We start from the raw sequence: 22483 nt of genomic DNA, 5'->3' as shown, positions 1-22483 counted from the left end.
GAGTCTTGGGAGGGAAGACTTGAGAGAATACTCAGGAAGGCTTTTTAATTTTCAAAATTGAAGATGATTATCTTTGAAAATTCAAGATACAAGATACAAGAGTAATCAAAGAGATTTCCATATGTTTGTTAACATACTGATTTCTTCAAGACTGCTTGCTAGTTTAGTTCAAGAATATTTGATATTTCTACAAGCCATTAAATATTTTATGTAGCATATGAAAAAAAGAAAATTTAGCATATCAATATATTTTACAGAAATGTTAATCTTTTACTGGATGGAAATAGAAATTTACTCCCACGGTTTGCATCCTTTTTAGTTTGCCAAGTTCTACAATATTTTCTTTAAAAAGACAAAATATACATTCTTTCATCAAATCACACATATTCTTTTTTATCGTGATTCTCTCACTGACTTTCTGAGCTACAATTGAGATATTTTTAATTTGGTGTTAGTGAAAATCAATAACTGTCATACACTTTCCTAAATTGTTTTTTAAAAATGGCAATATGGTTATAGATATTCTTTCTCTCTAGCCCTGCTTCCCTGTTGCAGACTTCTGGTCCCACCTGGCAGAATTGGGACTACTTTGTGCATCTTATAAGGGGGTGTGGGTATCACCTCACCACACTAATCAAATTGCTTATTATGAAGATTCTTTTATCAAAGCCAATTAAATATGGTTAATAAATACTCAAAATAATTTAAATAATCACTAAGTGGTTGTTATCATTGACAGTGGAGGCAGAAAACAAGTGATTTCAAGCTTTATGTGTTGTAGTTATATTTTTAAATGGCATCAAATACTTTTTTATTATTATTACGTTAGTCACCGTTCAGTACATCATTAGTTTTTGATGTAGTGTTCCACAATTCATTATTTGCATACAATACCCAGTGCTCATTGCAACACATGCCCTCCTTAATAAACCCATCACTGGGCTACCCCATCCTCCCACCCCCTCCCCTCTGAAACCCTCAGTTTGTTTCCGGGAGTCCATAGTCTCTCGTGGTTCGTCTCCCCCTCTGATTTCCCTCCCTTCAGTTTTCCCTTCCTTCCCCTAATGTCCTCTGTGCTATTGCTTATGTTCCACATATGAGTGAAACCATATGATAATTGTCTTTCTTTGCTTGACTTATTTCACTTAGCATAATCCCCTCCAGTTCCATCGATGTTGATGCAAATGGTGGGTATTCATCCTTTCTGATGGCTGAGTAATAATCCATTGTATATATGAACCACATCTTTATCCATTCATCTGTTGAAGGGCATCAAATACTTCTTGCAATGAATTCTCATTTACATTTTTAGAAACCCAAATGTATTTCCTTTAACAGAGGAAAATTAAAGTGTATAATGTTCATTAGAAATAATAACTAGAGATATCAGAAGATGAAAAATGATGTGATCTCTCTTAAATTTAAGTACATTGACAAAAAAATTCTCCCTTCCTCAATTTTATTAGTTTAAAAAATGTTTCATCTTTTTATATATAATTTAACTAGTTTTCAAAATTGTCAAATGTAACGTGTTTATTTCAAGTATTTTCTTTAGTTTTAATTCTTATATAAACTGTATTCTTAAGGGCTAAACGCATATAAAATTAGGCCACATTAACATGTATTTCACATGAGAAACTATGGTGATTTGATTTCGTGCTTCTAGGGGCCATCAAGTATTCGTTGCTTCAGTGACATAAATGTCAAAAAACTCTTCAAAAGCAGACATAATGAGATTTTCTCCCACGATGGAAAGATGCTCCTTTCACTTTAATGCAGAGAAAGGTCTGTTTGACTTTATTATGTAGTATAGAATTTGTTTTATGAAACGTTACATTTTATTCAGGTAAAATTAGTTGTGTAATATATGAATGTGCTAGGATTTTTTAAACAGTTGCTCACAAAGGTACATTTGAGGGCACTGGCCATTCAAAAGTCTTTGCTTTTAGTCTTTTCTTTTTTTAAAATATTTTATTTATTTATTTGCGAGAGAGAGCTAGAGAGAGAGAGAGTGAACCAGCAGGGGAAGGGTAGCGGGAGTGGGAGAAGCAGATTACCCACTGAGGAGGGAGCCTGATGTGGGACCCTATTCCAGGACCCTGGGATCATGACCTGAGCGGAAGGCAGACACTTAACCAACTGAGCCTCCCAGGCGCCCCAGTCTTTATGTCAGTTTGAAAGAAACAAAAATAATAAACTCAGGACAAAACATTTTTGTTTAGGCAATTTCATTACAAAGTTCTAAATTTGCTCATTCTGGGTATACTTATAATTGAAGTTTTCCTCAGTAAGTAAAATATTTGACTCATAACTTTGACATGATAAGTAATCTCCTGCTTTCCAAATTTTATTATCTTGAGATACTAACAATTTCACTTACCTTTCCACAAAAATTCCAGCTTGAACAGCATGCACAATGCTTCGAAATTTTGGTTTTTCCTCAGATTTCTTTTTCATCATCCCCATTTTCCGTGTGAAGGTGGACGCCAACCAGTCCCGTACTTCCGATGGGACCGAATCTGTCTGAATATCACTGAGCTCATCTTCGGTATCCAGCAGTCTTCTACAAAAATTTATACCGATTAAACTTTAGGAAAAAGTGAAGAAAACATTGATAACAGACATTGCAATAGGATTGAAAATACAGCAAATCACTCTCTGATCATCCCTTAATATGAGCTACTTAAAAAAAAGAAAAATGATTGGATTAACATTTGAAAAGCTCTGAATTTCTCAACTTGATTGTCTTCTGAAGGCAAGCACTAACGGACCTGAGCATTTGCAGCTTCCCAATGAACTAGTGAGATACCTGTCTGGAGATATCAATTCACAGACTATTCGAGTAATGAATAGAACTAAAATAGAGAAGAGAGTTCATCAACAGATGTGTGTTATTGAAGGAGGCAACTGGAGTGGAAAGAAAACAGGAAATAGAAGCTACTGAAGTCATCTTGTATCTACTAATCTTGCATATGTGTAATGCAGTTAGCACAGGCCGCTTGCAGAAGGCCTTGGAGTCTAACAAAGTCATTCACGTGTGCTATTTCATTTGAGTGCTTTCTCTAAATTTTAGGAAAATAATACATCAAGTACTCTAAACATCTGCTATTTCATTTGAGTGCTATCTCTAAATTTTAGGAAAATAATAAAGTACTCTAAAAGGTATTCATTCTGAGATCAACATCACAGATTAAAAAGTGAAGAACAAAAGATAAATGGATGATTTTGAAAGCTCATTTTAGGTTACAGAGCCCCCGGAAGTTCAAGAGAAACACCCCAAGTTAAGTGCAGATGCTGTCTTGAGTGTGGAAATCAGGCGTGTTTAGAACTGCTGGCTGACGAAATCAACTACATGAGGGGGGAAGTGAACAGGAAGTGAAAACACTGCATTGTCCCTGTCCTCTAGAAGCTCCAGATAGACCACACTCACTGGACTGATGGGTGGAGTATCTGCCAGTAAGGCTGGTCAGCTCCAGTGATCCAGAACTTCCTAAAGGTCTGAACTGGGAAGACAGTGTGAAAGGCTCCCCACAAATGACAAATAACACACTACAGAGCGACTGAGCCTTGCCTCCGGGAAGAACACAGGCCACATCTGTCTGTCACTTGACTTTGTTATTTCCGTGTCAGTGCACCAATTTAATAGCTCAGAGCTATTTTTAGCACGCTTAATTTTGGCTTTGGGGTTCCATTCGCTTAGGCGATTCTCTTTGTACGGAGTGAAGCCCAAGGATCATAAGCTGATGGAAGGAAGCCAGAATGACAGCATGTGTTAAAGCCTCCAGAACAAGTCACACCATCTTGAGAGGGCAGGGACCAAGGAAAGGGCAAAAAAGGTAGAAAGCCCACCCACAGCACCCAATGCTACCAAAAAGAGTCTCAAAAGGTTATATGATGACCTCTATGTGCTGCTCTTTTCTAGAAACATTCAGAGCACAGTGATTTGTCAGTATTTACTTTTCATGGTATTAAATAAACACAAATGCATTTATGAAATGCCTTATGACAAAATATATACAACTTCAGTGCTGGAGTTACAAAACTACATGTACACACATGAAGATAAAAGAGCCTTACGTAATTGGAAGTTAATACTGATTAATACTTACTTTGTATCTTTTTTAACTTTCTTTTGGAACTTAATTTTGGGTGGTTTTGATTTACCCTTAATACACTGACATTGTAAGTCAAGGCAAAACATTTTTTTTTAGCATTTTGTCCATTTTAAATTGGATCGTTTAGCCCTTTGCAGCAAGACACTACATTACATGGTCTGAAAATTTAGGGCTTATGCCATTTCTATTATTTCTTATCCAGTGATCAAATAAAACCACAGAACAGGACAGGTGGAATGGGAATAATTGTGGTGTAATTCTGTGATGTCACCGAGCTCCAAGAATTCTCCTGCTGCCTTGTTTTATCAGCTACTTGAAGTAGAATGACAGACACATTGTAATGGTGGTCAATTGATTCTTTGAAAATTTGATGTTGATGACTTTAAGGCTATTTGTTCTAAACTCATAAATTATCCAAGACAGATAATCAACAAAATCAACATATGGAAATGAGATGTCAAATACGGATATGAGACTTAGGAGTCTGGTAATATGGTAATTCTTAATCATGATGCATGATGTCATTTATTAAGAAGGAACGAACATATAATCTTGGAGAAAGAGTAATGTGAATTCATTTGTGGATACAGGAATAAAGGAGGAGTATGTAAAGAGGAAAGCATGAGATATACTATCCTATAACTAAAAGTAAATTTTGAAAAAGCAACAAATACCTCTTCAATGGTTAATTTTATATGTTAACCATGGTTAGGGTATGGTGCCCATTATTTGGTCAAACATCAGTCTATATGTTGCTGTCAAGGTGTTTTTTAAATGTGATTATTATGATTGACATTTAAATCAGTAGACTTTGAGTAAAGCAGATTACCTTCCATAATATGAGTGGGCTTCATCCAATTAATTAAAGGCCTTAAGAGGGAAAGCAGAGATTCCCTTAAGAGGAAGGAATTCTGCCTTCAGACTGCTTTCAGACTAAAGATTGTTAACATTTACACCTGTCAGAATTTCTAGACAGGTCAGCCTCTTCTGAAAATTTTCACCTTACCAGCCCTCAACATCACATGAACCAATTCCTTAAAATTAATTTCAATCTTTCTTTCATTTTCTCTAATAATATAAAGGCTAAGGAGATATATATAAACATATATAGGCTAAGAGGCTAAGGAGATATATATATAGAGAGAGAGATAGAGAGGCTAAGAAAGAATATTTCTATCATTCGTGAGCACCATGTTGTAACTACCAGCATGGATTATAAATCCAATAGATGACAAAGGCACAACTCAGCATTATATTAATATTCACTTAATAGAGCACATCAGTTGTACTTCTGGTTTTGAAATATAAAAATCATTTGCAAGGAACTAAAACGCCTTTTTAGCTATTATAGATCTAAACACCAAACTGTCTTTTCATGTATTAATATCTCTTTTTTTAATTGCTGAATCATAATCTATGATTATGGATATACTAGTTTGTTTATACATTCAACCATGGTCATCTTGGTTGCTTCCAAGTTCTGACAATTACAAAAAAGCTATTACAAGTAGTTGTATGCAGACTTTTCCAGTTCATTTCAGTAAATACCAAGGACCACGATAGTTGGATTGTTTATATGGTAAGAGTGTGGTTCGCTTTTTAAAGAAACTTCCAAACTCTCTCCCAAGGTGGCTGTACCATTCTGCATTTGTACCAGCAATGAATGGGAAAGAGGCCAAGCCACCATCATCTCTCTCCTGGCCTACTGCAGCAGCCTCCTACTGGTCTCTCAGTTCTTGTCCTGACCCACCTCAGTCTTTTTCTTCTGCAGCCAGAATGCCTTTTTTAAAGTATAAGTCAGACTTCATCAATGCCTAATCCATAAAGTCCTACTTAGCTCATCACAAATGCTGTCTCTACCTTTATCTCTTAACTAGTTTCCCACAATGCATTTTGTTCTAGCAACACTGACCTCCTTGCTGTGCTCAACCCTGCCAGGCTTGCTTCTGCTTCATCGTCTTTGCACTTGCTGTTTGCTTTGCTTAGACTCTCTTACCATATTTGAGGGGATCATTTTCTCACTGTATTCAGGTAAAGAGGGCTTCCCTGACCCCCCCCCCCACTAAACTAATAATCACCTCTATTCTGTTTGTTCTACTATCAACTTCTTAGCACTTACCATTACTTGATATCATGTTGTATGTTTACTGGTTTGTTTATTCATTTTATGTTTCATCCACTAAACTGTAAAGACCTTGAGAGCAGAGAGTTGGTCTGTTTTTGAGCATTATTGTATCACCAGCACCTATAACAGTTCATGGCACAGAGCAGGAGATGAACAAGTATCTACTGAATGTCTAGAAAACATCCAGAGATATTTACACTAAACTATTACAATGATTACTTTTGAGGAGTAGAGTGAGGATGGAGATGGTAGAAGAAATTTTAGTCTTTAGATTCCTATAGTATTTGATTGCTAATCAGCAGCAGCATCCTGGGAGTGAATTCATTATTGTCAGTCATCACCTTCGTTGCCTTTAGGATAATTTACATTTGAATCAACCCTTTACAATTTTTGAAGCAAATTAATGCGGTAACAAGTATATTTGCTGTAGAAAAGACATTAAACATTTTTTATGGCATTTTGAATTATAGGTACAGTAAAAAGAAATTTTTAAAATTGTATACACTGTTCGCATGCCTTTAGCCCAGGAAGTCAGTATTTCTGTTAAATACTAACTCTTTCATACTCATTTCTCAAGTATAGTAAGATGTTCCTAAGGAAGTTATATATAAGTTGTAGCAGATTCATTAAGATAGTTATTCCAGTTTGGAGAAAAGAAACTTGAAAGATATGTGAATAAAAACTAAATATAAACAAATTTTTAAAAAACCAACATGCCTAATGGCACATATTTCTCCCCACTCCTCTCCATCTCTCTCTTCTCCTTTTTGTTTTCCCTTTCCCTGGCACCTGCCTTGTACTCTGTCTTCCTGCCTCTGAGCACCACAAGGACTCTTCAGGTTTCATTGGCTCATGCTAGATAGAACAGAAGCAGAACTATAGTATAATATGGAATAGTAATCCTGGGCTTTTGCTAGAGAATTACCATAAACAGTGCCTATACATCTATTTGAGCCATGTGAAAATATCTGAATATTTGCATAAGATTATGCCACAGGGAAACCATGTAAGACTACATTGTGCCCTCATTTCATTTTTGAAATAAATTTGTGCAAGTAGGTTGATAAAATGGGATCCCGAGTACTGTAATTAATTTTGCTTTCAAAATATCCAAGAGCTCAATTACCCTTCATCCTAATGTTATATGGCAGAGTAAGCATAATTGTTTACATCATGAGCGCTCTTAAAAAATAAAGACTTTGTGTTTAAGAATCTTACAACATAAAAGCATAGTCATCGGTGTAGTTTCCTTAGGAATTCTCAAAATGCACTCTACAGAAAACAAATGATAAGGAGTATATGTGTAAAATGTTATCACTGTTGACCTCTGATAAATGTCTCCTCTGTTTGATATAGGTTTTTTTGTTTTGTTTTGTTTTGTCTTTTTAGTCCTAAGAGGTCAATAAAGCAGAAAGTTAAGGGTCCCTAAACATGAGCTATGGATAGATGGGGGGCCGGGGAGCTGTGAAAACTGACCCTCTGTCCAATCAGTGCTCAACTGATCCTTGGAAGCTATTTATACCCCAAATTTTCTCTTGAAATCAGATGACACAACTCCCAAAGGGCTTATATTTTGAACTAGAAAATTTTCAGAGGAAGGGAATAAAGAAGGAGGCGGCCACGGAAGGAGAGGTCATGAGATTTTGACTTTTACAATTATATCAGTGAAAATATTTCTGTCTACAGTGGACTCTTGGAAAATGGTTACACCAGTGTACCCACACAGTTATTTCCAGGCAATTGGTGCCCACATTTACACCTACTGAGTGTTAAGATTCAAGTGCTGGACGTAATTAGAAACTGGCTTCTTAGGTTTGAAATTTTCTTTTTCCTGCTTTACTCTTCTTATAAAGGACACATTTCAATAAGCCACTAAATCATTCAGTTCTGCCCCTAATATTTGCTGGGCCCAGGGCAGGAGCACATTTCTCCCAAATACCATATAATTAAATATTTTAAAGTTATATATGAAATGAATGAGTTATTAAACGTGGTCTATCCTCCTACCTTTTAATAAGTTTCATAAAAGCCTGGCAAGTTGAGTTTGACTTGAGAATTCTCAGCTCCTTGCATGACAAGTGGGCCAGCTGGCCGTGGCTGTCCCTGTGCACCTACCTAACCTCCTGCCCAGGCCTTACTGTGTAAGCAGGAGGACACTGCAGCTTCCCTCATCACTCTCATCAACCTGCCCAGCTTTGAAAGCAGCTGCTTCTTGACCATTCTTTAGAGGTGGAGAGGTATATACATCAATAGTGTTGCGGCCCCCTCAGGAGGAAAGACCTAAGGAAGAAGCCATTAAGACTTAGGAGATAGACTAAGGGACCTTTGGGCAGACAATTCTGGGGTCTCAGTGTCCAGAATATGGGAGAGGAACACAATGGGCAGGGTAGGGAATTCTATAGTCCAGTACCTAGATGAGGGAGAGGGGCATGTGTTTCAAGTTGTTCTTGGCTTGAAGACTAATCACCCCATGGAGAGGGGCACACCAAAAATAGCTATCATTGAGCACTCTAAAACGAGGGGCAGCATCCAGGGAAGCAGTTATACTGGCCCTGGGCTAAGGATGGTACTGAACTCATACGTGGTAGAAATCTTTCAAGTGAGCCCTCCAAGGATGGCTAGGGGAATTAAGAGAAGTTGATTGTTTTGTTGTATGGATATTTTTGGGGTGTAAGTGGTTCCCACATAGGCAAATCCATTAGTGTTATTTCTTCGATTTGCGCATGTCTGTGCTCTGAGCTGACTGCAGTCCCCCACCAAAAAAACCAAAACCAAAACCAAATCAAAACCCTAAGAGCAATACTAAAGCTTCACTCAGACCTCAGTTATCTGAGGATAGATGGAGATGCTAATGCTGCTAACTTTTTCACTTATTATGAATCAGGCCAGGATCCGTGCTTTACCTTATTTAATCCTCACAATACTACCATGAGGAAAATACAATTATTAGCAGTACCCTTATTCTACTGATACAGGCACCTTCAGTGATTTGCTCCAAGTCACAAAACCAGGAGTGGCCATGCTACTTTTGAACCCCAGTCTGATCTCAGAGTTTGAGTTTTTAACTGCTCACCTAATCCTTTACCTCAAATGCATGTTTTCTTACTAAGTACCCAGACTACCTTCACATTCAGGCAATACTGAGTAATCATTATTTTCTATCCCATTTCTACCTTGAAATTCAAGGTTAAAAATAAGTGATCTTAAAAAAAAAAATCTTAAGGGAATTTGGCCCACCAGGGACTCTTTGGTTGGAGGAGGAAGCTCAAGTATATTTTTCAAGACTGGTACGTTGAATCGTTCTCTCATAGAGAAATATATCTGGATGGTAGTAGAATTTTAGGGTACTTTGAAGTACAATAAATTAAATGTCAGGATGAGAAAAGATGATACCTTCGAAATGCCATGTTGACTTATCCGTAACCTGCTTCCCAAGTGTGAAATACACTTGAATTAATTCTTTCAGCCTACCACCCAAGCACATTTATTTATTTGTTTGTTTATTTATTTATTCCTTGTCTTGCTCCAAAAAGGATTTAAGATGTCAGGCTCACAAATTAATTTCAACAGTTTTTGTTATTATTATTGTTGTTGTTGTTGTAAGCAGTTTTCTTTCTTTTTTCTATGTGATAACTTTGTTCTTTTGGTTTTATTAGTCTTTTTTTCTTCTTTTTTTGAACTGTGAAAAATGACAATTACATTTGAATGACTATTAAGACTGCACATTTGCTGGGGAGAAGTTTGGGGAGACAAGTTAGTTATGCTGACCTTAGCTTAATTCTCAAGAGGCAAATCTTGGCTAAAACAAGACCACCTAAGGAGAACGCTAAAGTTAGATGCTGTTTTCTTCAAGTTAGGGGCTAAGGAGGGCTCTATGCCTCCTCCGTACCCACCCAAGGAAGCAGACGGCTGGGCAGAGGAGGTTCCGTCCCGTAGGACAGACAGAAGAAGCCAGGGTAATGTTGCAGGAGGAGTCTGAGAAGGAGTCAAGTTCCTCGGACAGTTGGGATTAGGCTTGTATTTCTGGAGTCAGTTGGGAGATGGAAATGGAGGGAATGGATGAAGCAGAAAACTGCCCTAGGCCTGCTTGATGAGTCTTGGCTTCCCACCAGAAAGTGCTCTTAGCTCAAAAATATCTTTGAAAACATGCCATTAGGCACAAAGCTTCACATTCCATTAATTACCAAATTTTTTGATTAATAAGCATCCTGTGTGGTTAGGAGAACTGCCTCTGGAGTCAAACTTCTGGCTTCATCGCCATTTTGCCGTGTGGTCTTGGGGAATGTGCTTCATCCTACCTGAGTCTCAGTTTCTGTGTCAATGAAAGAGAAATGATAATTGTATCCCTAGTGGTGGGGCTGTGAGGATGGAATGGCTAAATACACAGAAAGCACTTAGAAAAGTGTCTGTCACAAAGAAAATCCTCAAAGAAGCCCAGTTACTTACACATCTGCATGAGTTAGTCTCAGCAGATTTCTATTTCTGACATGAAGGAAAAGGAGGGTGTCCTCTCATAGGGATGGAAGTGTTTGAGACATCTTATGGGAGGAAGTTGGTCAAAGTGACGTTGGAGAGCCAAAGAATGATGTAAAGAGTCTAAGGATCATAAAGAAGTAGTGGGAGGAATCTCCAAAAATAACTTTTACCTACTTAAAAAATTTACCTAGTAAAATAGGCAAATTTGTAAAGACAAAAAATAGAACAGAGGTTTTTAGGGGCTCAGATGAGGAAGAGAATGGGAGTTATTGTCTAATGGGTACAGAGTTAATTTTGGGATGATGATTTTCATCATCCATTAGTTCTGGAAGTAGAGAGTGGAGATGGTAATGCAACATTGTAAATGTACTTAATTCCACTGAATTGTACCGTTAAAATGGTAGCTTTTATGTTATGAACATTTTATCACAACACAACAGTATCTACCCAGTATTGGGCTTCCTGCCCCATTTTCCAGGGACTAGGTATGTTACCTTTTCTAATCAGAGAAGTGAGACATAAGAGAAGGGTATTCTGTTCTTCATCTAACCGTGCATCTTTCTTGGGATTACTAAGAATGCTAGGGTGGAGGAAAAGGGTGGCCTGCAGGCCAGAAATGAAGCCTAATGGCCTATAGTTTCACAGATCTGGGAGAAGTGACCACACCGCAAATCAAAGGACAGGCCTGCCTCCCCTGTGCCCAAGTCTTCTTGCTCTGAGGCACTGCTCATCTCTAGTCCAGCACCTCTTACTGCTCCTGTTTGAGGATGGTACTTCCTGGTTGAAGGAGGCATTTCAGCATAAGATTCTCTCATACACCATGTGGGATAATATTTGGTCTACACTCATTAATAAGACCTTAGAATTCTAACCATTACATTTCTAACATTCTATCTCCCTTTTTTGTAGCCTCGTTGCGACATCCTCTAGTGCAGGAGTTCTCAAAGTGTGGTTCCTAGCCCAGCAGAATCGGCAGCAAATGGGAACTTCAAGGCTCTGCGCCAGACCTATTAAATGAGAAACTTTGGGGGGTGGAGCCCATCACTCTGCTTTAACAAGCCCTCCAGGTGACTCTCATGAATGCTGAAGTTTGAGAACTGCTCTCATCCATTCCTGGCTTGCCAATTAACCGAATATCTCTGCCAAGAAAACAAAATTCAATTGTATTCCGTTACATGGGCTTAGCAGCACTGCTTATTTCCATAGGCCCATTATTTCACTGTCAGAGATGAAGAGTGTTGGTGAACTGTCAGGGAGATACTGGGAGGAGAATCTCCATAAAGGTATCTTAATTAATGAATATTTTATATTGATGTTACAAATGAGAGTTATCTGTATATGACTTAATTGCAAAATAGAAAAGTGGGTTTCTCAGCTAAGTAGGGGTGGAACATGGATACTTAGAAGAGCAGCAACATATCTGGAGGACAGGAGTGTGAGGGAAGACAAAGAATATATTTCTTCCTAAACCTGTGAGGCCAAAATATGACAAGAATGACAAGAGGGTATGAACAACAGCCAAACAGAATAGCAAAATAATTATCATTGTATATAGATTGTCCTTTATAAATACTTGTTGAATAAATGAATAGATGTATAAAAACATAGGCAGAGAATCTCTAGTCTTAGTGGTTGTTAAAGTCATTTTTTGTTTGTTTTGACGTATGTGTTATATATGTTAACATTTTCAGTCAGGCCCTGCGTCATGTGTGAAAAGATGATATCCCAAAATATTTTTAAAAATATTTGCTGTTACCCTGTGGCCCTTTGTCCATATAGTCAGCCATGATTTCATTCACTGACTCAAGTTATACGTGAAACACAATTACCTAAAGGGAGAAAACACCTGTTCCTGGACTTCGCTTTTCAAAATCCAGGTCCTGTGGAAGGAGAAAATGCCCAGGCAAAGACAACGGAAGAATACAAGAGTCAGAGCAGAGTTTCCATTCCTAGGACTGTGCACAGACACCCCTTGGTTAAACAAGAGGAGTTGGAAAGGAAGACAGAAGGGATCTCGAGAAAGGACACTGAATCCTGCCTGATCTTCTCCAAACTAAGAAAAACCCTAAGGAGAGAGACAACACACCCCAAATAAATTCCCAGGACCCTGCAACAGAAGAGACCTGGATGCCCCACCTTCAGTCCCCACTTTTGAGTGGAATGGGAAGACAGCAAGATCACAGTGCAGAGCTGGTTGGTGTGTCAAGACAGACAGCCTCAAAGATGATGGTGACTCAGACCAGACTGGCGGAGATGGAGATGAGAGAAAAGTGAGGGATCAGTAGACAGAGGCAAGATATGCTTTGGAGGTAGGGTTGCTGATGAAATATGGTAAAGAATGAGGAAATACCCTGTATTTAATGAGAAGAGTCTTGAGTATCTGACTTTCTAGTACTTGATACTTGCCCAAGGACCACCTATTGTTGTTTAGCTATATCATGGAATCAATAGGTTTTGTGGGTTACCTTGGAAACTGAATCAACCTATTACCTTGTTTTACAGGACAATAAAATGTGAATTCTAAGTAGCTAACTTAGAAATCAACTTTTGTGTTAGGACTTCTTATTATGGTAAGATGACTCCCTAGATGGATTAGAGATTAAGAATTTGAGCTTTGAAACAAGGCAGACCTATGTGGCTGTTAGGATGCTCTCAACAGCATGCCCTAACCTCAAGTGGCTTAAATAAGAGGGAGATTTACTGTTTTCCTTAAGAAGAAAACTAAAGGTAGGTTGATTCCATGAAGGGCTTTTTAAAATCAGCAGGTCAATAGCATCAAGGGCTCAGGTTTCTTCCATCTTTCTATACTGCCACCTTTAGTGTTAGATTTAGCTTTATGCTTATGGCAAGTGTATCAGTTTCATGCATCATACTCAGATATGGCAAAACCCAGATGCACAGGACTCCCATTTTATGGAGAGGAAAGCTTTTGTGCACACCCTCATCAGTCTTCCTTTTATATTCCATTGGCCAGAATTGCATCATGCATCCATATATAAACTCATTGGTTAGTGAATCGGAGGCTAATTACTGGTTTAAATCAATTAGGATTTCACTCACTGTGACCCTGGGCCTGGGATTGGTCTTCCCTGAATCACTTTTTTGAATCACATCTTTGCAGAGGAGAGTGAATAATTGAAAAAAAAAAGGGGGGGGGGTGTTCTGTTGGCAAGGGAGAAGAGAAGAGTTAATGCTGGTATTTAAGTTTGAACTCATCTCTGACACTTAATAATTATATAATCCTTAGCAAGTCCATTTAGCTTCTTTATGCCTCAAATTTCTTAACTTTATGGTGGAAATAATATAAATATCTAATTCATAGGACTTTTTGAGAATTATATACAATTATATATGCAAGATGCATAATACATTCCCTTGGGTATAGTAAATTGTCAATCTTAATTGTTATTAATATCATTATTAGGAAAGAATAATATTTAAATTCATACTTTTCTTCTTTTTTAAAGATTTTATTTATTTATCTATTTATTTATTTATTTATTTATTTGGGAGAGAAAGAGCACAAGTGAGAGTGGAGGGGCGGAGGGAGAGGGAGAAGCAGACTCCCCACTGAGCAGGGAGCCTGATGTGGGGCTTGATCCCAGGGCCCGGAGATCATGACCTGAGCCGAAGGCAGATGTTTAACCAACTGAGCCACCCAGGTGCTCCTATATTTATACTCTTTCAAATCTAGTAAATATTCATTTATATTTTTCTGACTCCAAATTTCACAAACAGTAAGATCTTATATAATGCATGGAGCTTTTTCTTGTTAGTCATCTGTCAAAAGATCTGGTCAGATTTTTTTTTTCCCTTTTCACTAGTGAGGCTGTTTTTGAAAGTTTGTAGAAAGTAACATACCACAGATGGACGGAAAATATGAAAATCAACCGAAATGTACTGCCACTTTTTCTAAGCCTGGTTTTCACACTCCGTCCACAGGGTGAGAACAGCCTACAAACACAGCACTCCAAACAACCACCCCTCCCTACAACTCACACCATAAAAATGGAGTTCATAAAAATCAGAATTTGCTTTTTAGTGATTCACTGAGCTCCAACAGTGTCTTAGCACATACTCTTCAGATTGATTTCGTCTAGGACTCCTCCAAATAAAAGCAATCTAAGATATACAAGAGCCCATATCTATAAGTGCTCCCTCACTAAGCCAAGGATAAGCAGCTCCGTCTTGTCACCCTGCTGGTGACGAGGGAGGGTTAGGCAGGAGCAGGTCTTCACAAGGGACTTTGCAACCATGGATAAAACCACAGAATTCCAGAACAGAAATGGGCTGGAGACTTTATCTTCCAAACTGGAGGAGATATTGCTAAGTGAAATAAGTCAAGCAGAGAAAGACAATTATCATATGGTTTCTCTCATCTATGGAACATAAGTAGGAAGATCAGTAGGAGAAGAAAGGGATAAAGAAAGGGTGAGTAATCAGGGGGAATGAAGCATGAGAGACTATGGACTCTGAGAAACAAACTGAGGGCTTCAGAGGGGAGGGGGATGGGGGAATGGGATAGGCTGGTGATGGGTAGTAAGGAGGGCACGTATTGCATGGTGCACTGGGTGTTATACGCAACTAATGAATCATGGAACTTTACATCAAAAACCAGGGATGTACTGTATGGTGAATAACATAATATAATACAAATATTATTATGAAAAAAACAAACAAACAAAACAAAAACCAGGGATGTACTGTATGGTAACTAACATAATATAATAAAAATATTATTATAAAAAAAATCAATGACTAGGGAAAAATGAAATTAAAAACTCTTGCTTGGAGGCTTATCCTTAGTAGGAGCAAAGCCTGGATAGGAGTTGCTTAACATCCCACACAAATCCTGATCCAGGTCCCCTGTATGTGGTACTAACCTAAACATGTTAATTTTTACTCTATAGAAGACAAAGTTGTTATTTAGCAAAGTACGCTCCTCCATTCTCAATTCTTTGGCATGTGATTTAAATAAAATTGATCTCTTACCTGCCTCATGAGATGTTTGACCACCGCACTTAAATATCCAACTCCCCTGCACATACTGTTTGAAGGATACACATATTACCTGACTAGAATCAATGAAACATAAAGGTTATGTTTGTTGGAGCCTCTGGGAAGGAAAGCCTTTCTCATTCCTGCTGGATTTGAAGGTGTGAGAATATAACTCTTGAAAATACTATCATCATCTTGCTACCAGTCAAAGGATCAAAAGGAGGCCATTACAGAGTGAGTGAAACAGAGGTGGGTCCCTGGACATCATTTTTGCCCAGAGTCACCTACGTTTATAGTCAGCACTGGCCATCAATGTTTTGGCAGTGAGAGTTTCTTGAAGGTGGTTTGGTTGGGCTTCCTGTCACTTGTAGTTAAAATAGTCACGAAAGGTGTTCATTAGTCCTGCTCTTCTTTCTCCCTTCTTGCCTGTGCTGGCTCTAAACGTCCACGGAGTACATATGAGTCAGTGCCGTCATCATGTGCAGGTTGTAGTGACTAATCACAAAAGGATTACTCTTTACTGTCACATTGAACCCATAGTTTTATAGCCCATGGTCTATATTGGCCATAATTAGTGTAGTGTTCTTAACCACACTGAACAACTGAGTTTAAAATAAATAGTAACTGGGTGCCTCAGTGGCTCAGTTGGTTAAGTGTCTGCCTTCAGCTGGGGTCATGATCCCAGGGTCCTGGGACTGAGTCCTGCATTGGGCTCCCTGCTCAGTGGGGAATCTGCTTCTCCCTCTCCCTCTGCCACTTGCCCTGCTTGTGCTCTCTCTCTCTCTCTCTCAAATAAATAAATAAAATCCTTAAAAGAATCAATAGTAACTAACATTTCTGATTTTGCAATGCTACTTACATTTTGCTTATTTGAAGGGCTAGCTGTGCACTAGTTAGCTCCATCTTTATATATTCCACTTATGCTTGGCTATTTGTCTCTTTTCCTAGGTACCTTCCTAAGGATAACCTCTCACCTAATCCTTCTTTTTTTTTTTTAAGATTTTATTTATTCATTTGACAGAGATAGAGACAGTGAGCGAGAGAGGGAACACAAGCAGGGGGAGTGGGAGAGGAAGAAGCAGGCTCCTAGCGGAGGAGCCTGATGTGGGGCTCGATCCCAGGACTCCGGGATCACGCCCTGAGCTGAAGGCAGACGCTTAACAACTGAGCCACCCAGGCGCCCCTCACCTAATCTTTCTATAAATATTATTTCTCTTTAACCCAAATATCTTTTTTACTCTTTGTCTCCAGGCTAATGGAAGCCTTCTATTCTATAAAAAGTATGAAACAAACAAGTAAATGTCTTTACTAATATATTGTTCTATTTCAGCTTTTTCCTACACTAGGAAATTCTTGAAAAATAATCCAATTTCTTCTTGAGCTGTTCCACATTAATTCTTCATATGAGTGTAATCTGGTCAGCTTTTCTACTGAAACTTCACTCAGAGGCACCAGGGATCTCCTAACTGCATCCAGTAGTTCTCCCCAGGGCATTTGATTTACCCTTTTCAGTAACCCAGCTCTCCCCTGAATTTTGGTGCTTCCTTCAGATATGCCTCCTGCTTCTATGTCTAGTCTTTCTATGTCTCCTCTCTGGTAGCTCCATGCCTAACTTTCAATGCTGGTCTTTCCCATATCTGTCCTTGACTACCTTACCACTCCGCATCTCTATCTGACATTTCATCCTGTTCCCTGACTTCGGTTAGTAGGGTTGCATGGTGACCCATATTGAGATGGAACTCCAAGAGTGTTTGAAAGCTTAATGGTTAGAGGTGAGTAAAATACACATTTGGAAAATCAAAAAATATATATATTTTTTTCCTACAGAGGCTTTATTTTATCTTCAGAGAAAGACTGCTCTTCTGTTCTATGAAAAATCTTTTTAATAGGTCCATTGCCTACACAAAAGTAAGGTGAAGGCCCTACTCTGGCGTATAGAAGATTGAGACAATGTGCCTGCAAGGTCGAAACGTCTCTGAACAGTAATGTACATAGTTGTCCTCATTGGGAACACAGCTGCATCCCTGCAGATTCAATGTCCTTTAGAAAAAAAATGACATTTTTCCCCTAAATATAGATTTAGACTGCATAGTCTTTGAACATAGTTGTTGATCCTTGAAATGAATGCACAACTTGACATTAATTTTGATAGCCCCCTTCCTTTCTCCTGGCCTTGGAGCTTGAGGTCCTGAACTCAGGATAGGAAAATATGTTGAAAGGCACTCTCATAGGTGATGATAAGCTGGCTTCTGGAAGATGGGCTTAGACTTTAGAGGATGCAGATAAACACCTGGTAGGGGACCTCTACGGAAGGGGTTGTGTTGTGGGTTCAGAGAGCATCCATCAGGAAGTTCGTACAGGAGTTACAGCTGAGTCTAGCATCAGTTTGGGGAACTGGAAGAAGGTATTGAGCTCATGCTTGGAAATAGTACCCACCTTTGGATTGCTGGGTTTGAGGGGAAAATAGGTGACCTGCAGAGGAACAATTCAGCAGTTTGAAGCCAGAGAACTGGCTGCAGAGGAAAGCAACAGCCAGGGAAGATGGCTAAAATAAGTAAACACTCACTGAGCATTCTCAAAAACTTTAGGATGAGGAACACATTGAAATAGCAAAGGAATTCCAATTATTGAAATAAAAATAAAGCATAAAAAAAATCTGAGACCCCTGTGTTACAATTCCCAAATTTCACATCTCTGACACTGTTATTCCTGAACTCTAATGCTCATATATCTAGCATGTTCCAGACACTTAAAAAAAAAATTAAGTCCTTTGTTAGAAGCCATGCATTTAAGAATGAGCATGGGGAGCTTTGCCAGAGAACAAAACTCATTAACTTCAAGGAATACCTCCAAGTCCAATCCTATCTAGTTTGGAATCTTAACTCTGTACAATCCTTACTCCCTCTTACTCCCTCTGATTATGACTGAGTGCAGCTCTTTAGTGTTTCCTCCTGTAATCTGTCAGTGTGCTTGGGTTTCTCTCTCTAACTCAAAACCTCCCTGTTTCTTGATTGCAGCATTTATCCTTGTGCCTAGGTTTGTCCTCACAGCTCTTGAGCCTGTTTTGGACACCAGCTGTGTGCACAACTGTACTCCTGATTCTGCTCACCAGTGTGCCTGATATTCACTTCAGGTACTCAGTAACGATTTTTTTCATGAGTGAATATTTGTTGGTAAGTCCCTGTACTCGATGATTTCAAGGGGTTTAGACTCTAAGGTGCTCCAAACTTTACTCAATTTCTACCAGAACAACTTCTGAAAATCCTGACCGACATAACTGCATTCTTGCTCAAATTAGTCTATCACAAAATGAAGGACCCTTAGACTCAGTAAGACACAGAAGTCAACTGAGAATGTTTATCAAAATGTGTATACTATTAAGATTCCTTTCCATCAGTTTGGACTTTGCTTTCAATTCCAGGTAACTATAGCCCACCAGTCTTCTTTTTTTTTTTTCAGGATCAAAAACTTCATTCAGGAAATTATTTGATTCACTTGGAAGTATAAGTTATATATTTTAATATGATATTTATCCTAGAGGCATCTGCATTTTTATTAGTAAGACAAAAGTAGTGGTTATTATTTAACTTTTACTTTGTCATTTAATCCTCAGATCAAGCCAATTAGGCCAGCATTGTCATTATTCTTATTTTACAGTTGATAAAGCTAGGAAATAGAGAAGTTAAGTAATTTGCTTAAAGAAAGGAAGCATTGAGTGGAGAACTTTGAAAAACCATTCTTTCTGAATCAAGAGTCTGTGCTCTAACTATGGTATTCCTAAGACTTTGATTGGTTCACATTAACAAGATGAAGATATAAATTGTGATATTAGGTGGTATTAGTAAACATAATATCCATCTCTGAAAGGGTACCTCCCAGTCAGCTGCCTCCCCTCATGAATAACAATTCACGAGGTCGAGGATGCTACTTTGCCTGGCAATATCCCAATCTAAATAAGGACAATCAGACAGATTTTTTTTCTCTTAAGGCCACATGTTTCTGACTCACAACTGTGCAGCTTTGAAAAACAGTATCCTCTAGGGACACTTTCAAAAGCAGGACTCATAAAATATTGACATTTACATTTAAAAATGTCTTGTTAAAAAACCAACAAACAGTTGTATTCATTAGGAAATTAAGCTATAATCCTTCAAGAAGGTCAGAAATCAAATTTTGTCAGAAACTCCATTTTTATTTTTCTCACTTAAATCATCCTTCAAGAGAGATTTTTGTTTTGTTTTGTTTTGATTTGTTTTCTTAACTGAAACTCTGCAGTCCCTAAAGCTTAGCTGGAAAGGGTGTGTGTGTGTATGGGTTTTAAACCAATTAATACATTTTTTTTCCTGCTTTATTATGTGTTGACCATTTTTTGCAGTCTGGCCCAAATTTTTAAAAAAATGCCTCACTGGAATACTCACCAAACCATTTTTTTCTAGAAAGAGAATTTTCCATTAAAAAAAATCGCAAAAATCAGGTTTTTTATTTAAAGTTTAAAAGCAACTAAATGCTTCTTCATCTCTCTTCCTAAATCATCTGTTGTACTAATATTCCAAAAGGCAAACTCTAATAATTGTATATGCATCTCAACAAAAACACTCTCAGTTTACTGCTGTGTCTTACTAAGTCCATTGGAAATCAAATCACGTCAAGGATTATTGCTCTAAAATTTCTAGCTGATATTTTGATCATAAAGCCACAGCCTTGGAAGATACATAAGAGATAATCTTAGGTCTAACCAGTGGCATGATGGTAAATGTTTAACCACAGACTCTCCAGAAAAAAAACAAATCCCGATTTGTTGCATTTTCCAGTTTCCATGGTGTAAATAAATACTCCCACTGTAGCCAATTTCAAGCTACCAATGTGGCATCACTGAAGGCAGAGTTGGAAGTGATGCAAACACAATCCACACACCACTGGGTCTGACAACCCTGACAGCTCGTGAGCTTTCATAAACACTTCCAGGAAGTCTCCAAAGTCGCCAAAGTCAGATGTTACGGAAGGCATGCAGGTGAGATGCTTGGGTAAACTATGTAACTTTTCTGTCAATGCATTTCCTCATATGTATGAGGTACGTAAAATGATAATAATAATGTTTCTAGCTCATGGGATTCCTGTGATGGTTAAATGAAATGGTGCATTAAAATGTTTAGAAGAGTTCTTGGCACATAGCAGGCTGCAATAAGAGGCTTTTAGTAATAAATGTTTGGCATTGTTTTTCTACGATCTATAATTCCAACTGTCAGAATGTTTTACACATTGTCATCTTAATCTTTCAGAGGTCATTAAAAACCATCCTGAGAGGATGGCAGTTATAGAGAGAAGAGCATTAAGAGAGAGAAGAGAAGTCACACCTTAGTTTCTGTCCCTTGCTTTGCCAAAGCCTACGTCTGTGACCATTGGCAAACCTGTTTACTTCTAAGAGCTTTGGTTCTCTCATTAGTACAGTGCAGAAAGTAATGGTGACCCTGCCAGCTGCATGGGATTGTGGGAAGATTAATATGAGCCCTTGGGAAATGGTCCAAATGTGGGGTAGTATCATTAATCTAATTTAAAAACCAAGATGCCGTGGAGTCATGGAGGCATTAAAATAAAATAGTGAAAAGGTTTGTGTCATTTGAGTAAAAATTGGGAATGATGTAGTGTTAAGAGCTGAGATTTTTTTTTTAAAGAGAACATAATTCTACCATGAAGCAGTTAAGCACTTTTTTCTTCCTACAAAAAAGCAATTTTCTAAAAAAGCAATTTTCAAATGAAAAGGAACTATACTTAGAAATGTAACATATGTGTAGACAAGTTAGGGATCATGGAGAACTAAGTTAACAAAATATCCATAGAATCATAATTTTCTGGGAAACTTAATAAATACAGCATGTAATAACCTATCAAATGAAAGGCAAGATATATTTAGGAGAACCAGATAGTTAGCATTATGCCATCATAGAATGAATAATGTAAATCTCCAAATAATTCTTTAAGATACAATTTCTTTAGTTTTATAAATAAATGCAAAAAATAAAATGTCAAGGACAGATTGAAGAAATCTTAAACATATTACATTCACTCAATTTGTGAACAATGAAGAGCATACATGAAAATGAAGGAGCAAGGAAGTTACAGGAACATCAGATCTTTTAAATTTACACTTTGAATCTCTGTTCGCTTAGACAAATTATATACATTATATATATTCAGTGAAAGTTAACCAGGATAACAATTCTGCAAAAAGTTTATAATCTAAAAGTATGCCTATGATCCCCCTCCCCCCCGCCACCGACCAATTTATGACTCTAAATTATGTTTTAACAGAAGAGTTCTGTTCTGGGGACAAAGAAAAAAATCACCTGTGCAACGTAACCTGCACATACCCTTTTCTGCCTGTTATTAGTGAAAATTCTCATGGTCTGATATTAAAAAGGTCAGTACCTGATATAGGAAGATCTCCAAGGTTTCCTAGTTAAGGGAAAGAAAGCAACATGAAACACTATGTATGTACTGTGCTACCTTCCATAAAAGGAGAAGAGAAAAATATGAAATAAAAATTTGTAATAAATCATTGGAAATATACATAAGAAATCTATGAGCTGGAAATATGAGTAGATTGGGATGGGATAAGGGTGGAAGCAAGACTTTCATGAGGCACCTTTTTACATTATCTTGATATTTAAATCATGTGAATTTTTACCTGTGAAACAACAGTGGGATGTGCGTGCATGTGTATGTGTGTGTGTGTGTGTGTGTGTGTGTGTGTGTGTGTGTTTAAGCCCAG

General features: G+C 37.9%; 1 protein-coding gene across 4 annotated transcripts in view; it reads right to left on the bottom strand.

Annotated features, from left to right (window-relative positions):
• Positions 1–22483, bottom strand: part of PDE1A (phosphodiesterase 1A) — a 241138-nt gene that overhangs the window by 70146 nt on the left and 148509 nt on the right. For all 4 annotated transcript variants that reach the window (XM_008687225.2, XM_008687226.1, XM_008687221.1 and 1 more), the window contains exon 3: positions 2381–2563. In XM_008687225.2, coding sequence (XP_008685447.1) covers positions 2381–2563 — 183 coding nt within the window. The remainder of the gene's footprint in view (positions 1–2380; positions 2564–22483) is intronic.

This window comes from Ursus maritimus, unplaced genomic scaffold, assembly GCF_017311325.1.
Source record: "Ursus maritimus isolate PB19 unplaced genomic scaffold, ASM1731132v1 scaffold_1, whole genome shotgun sequence".
NCBI classification, from domain to species: Eukaryota; Metazoa; Chordata; class Mammalia; order Carnivora; family Ursidae; genus Ursus; species Ursus maritimus.
The sequence above is the reverse complement of the archived record's forward strand: the minus strand, read 5'-3'. Positions and strand labels throughout refer to the sequence as shown.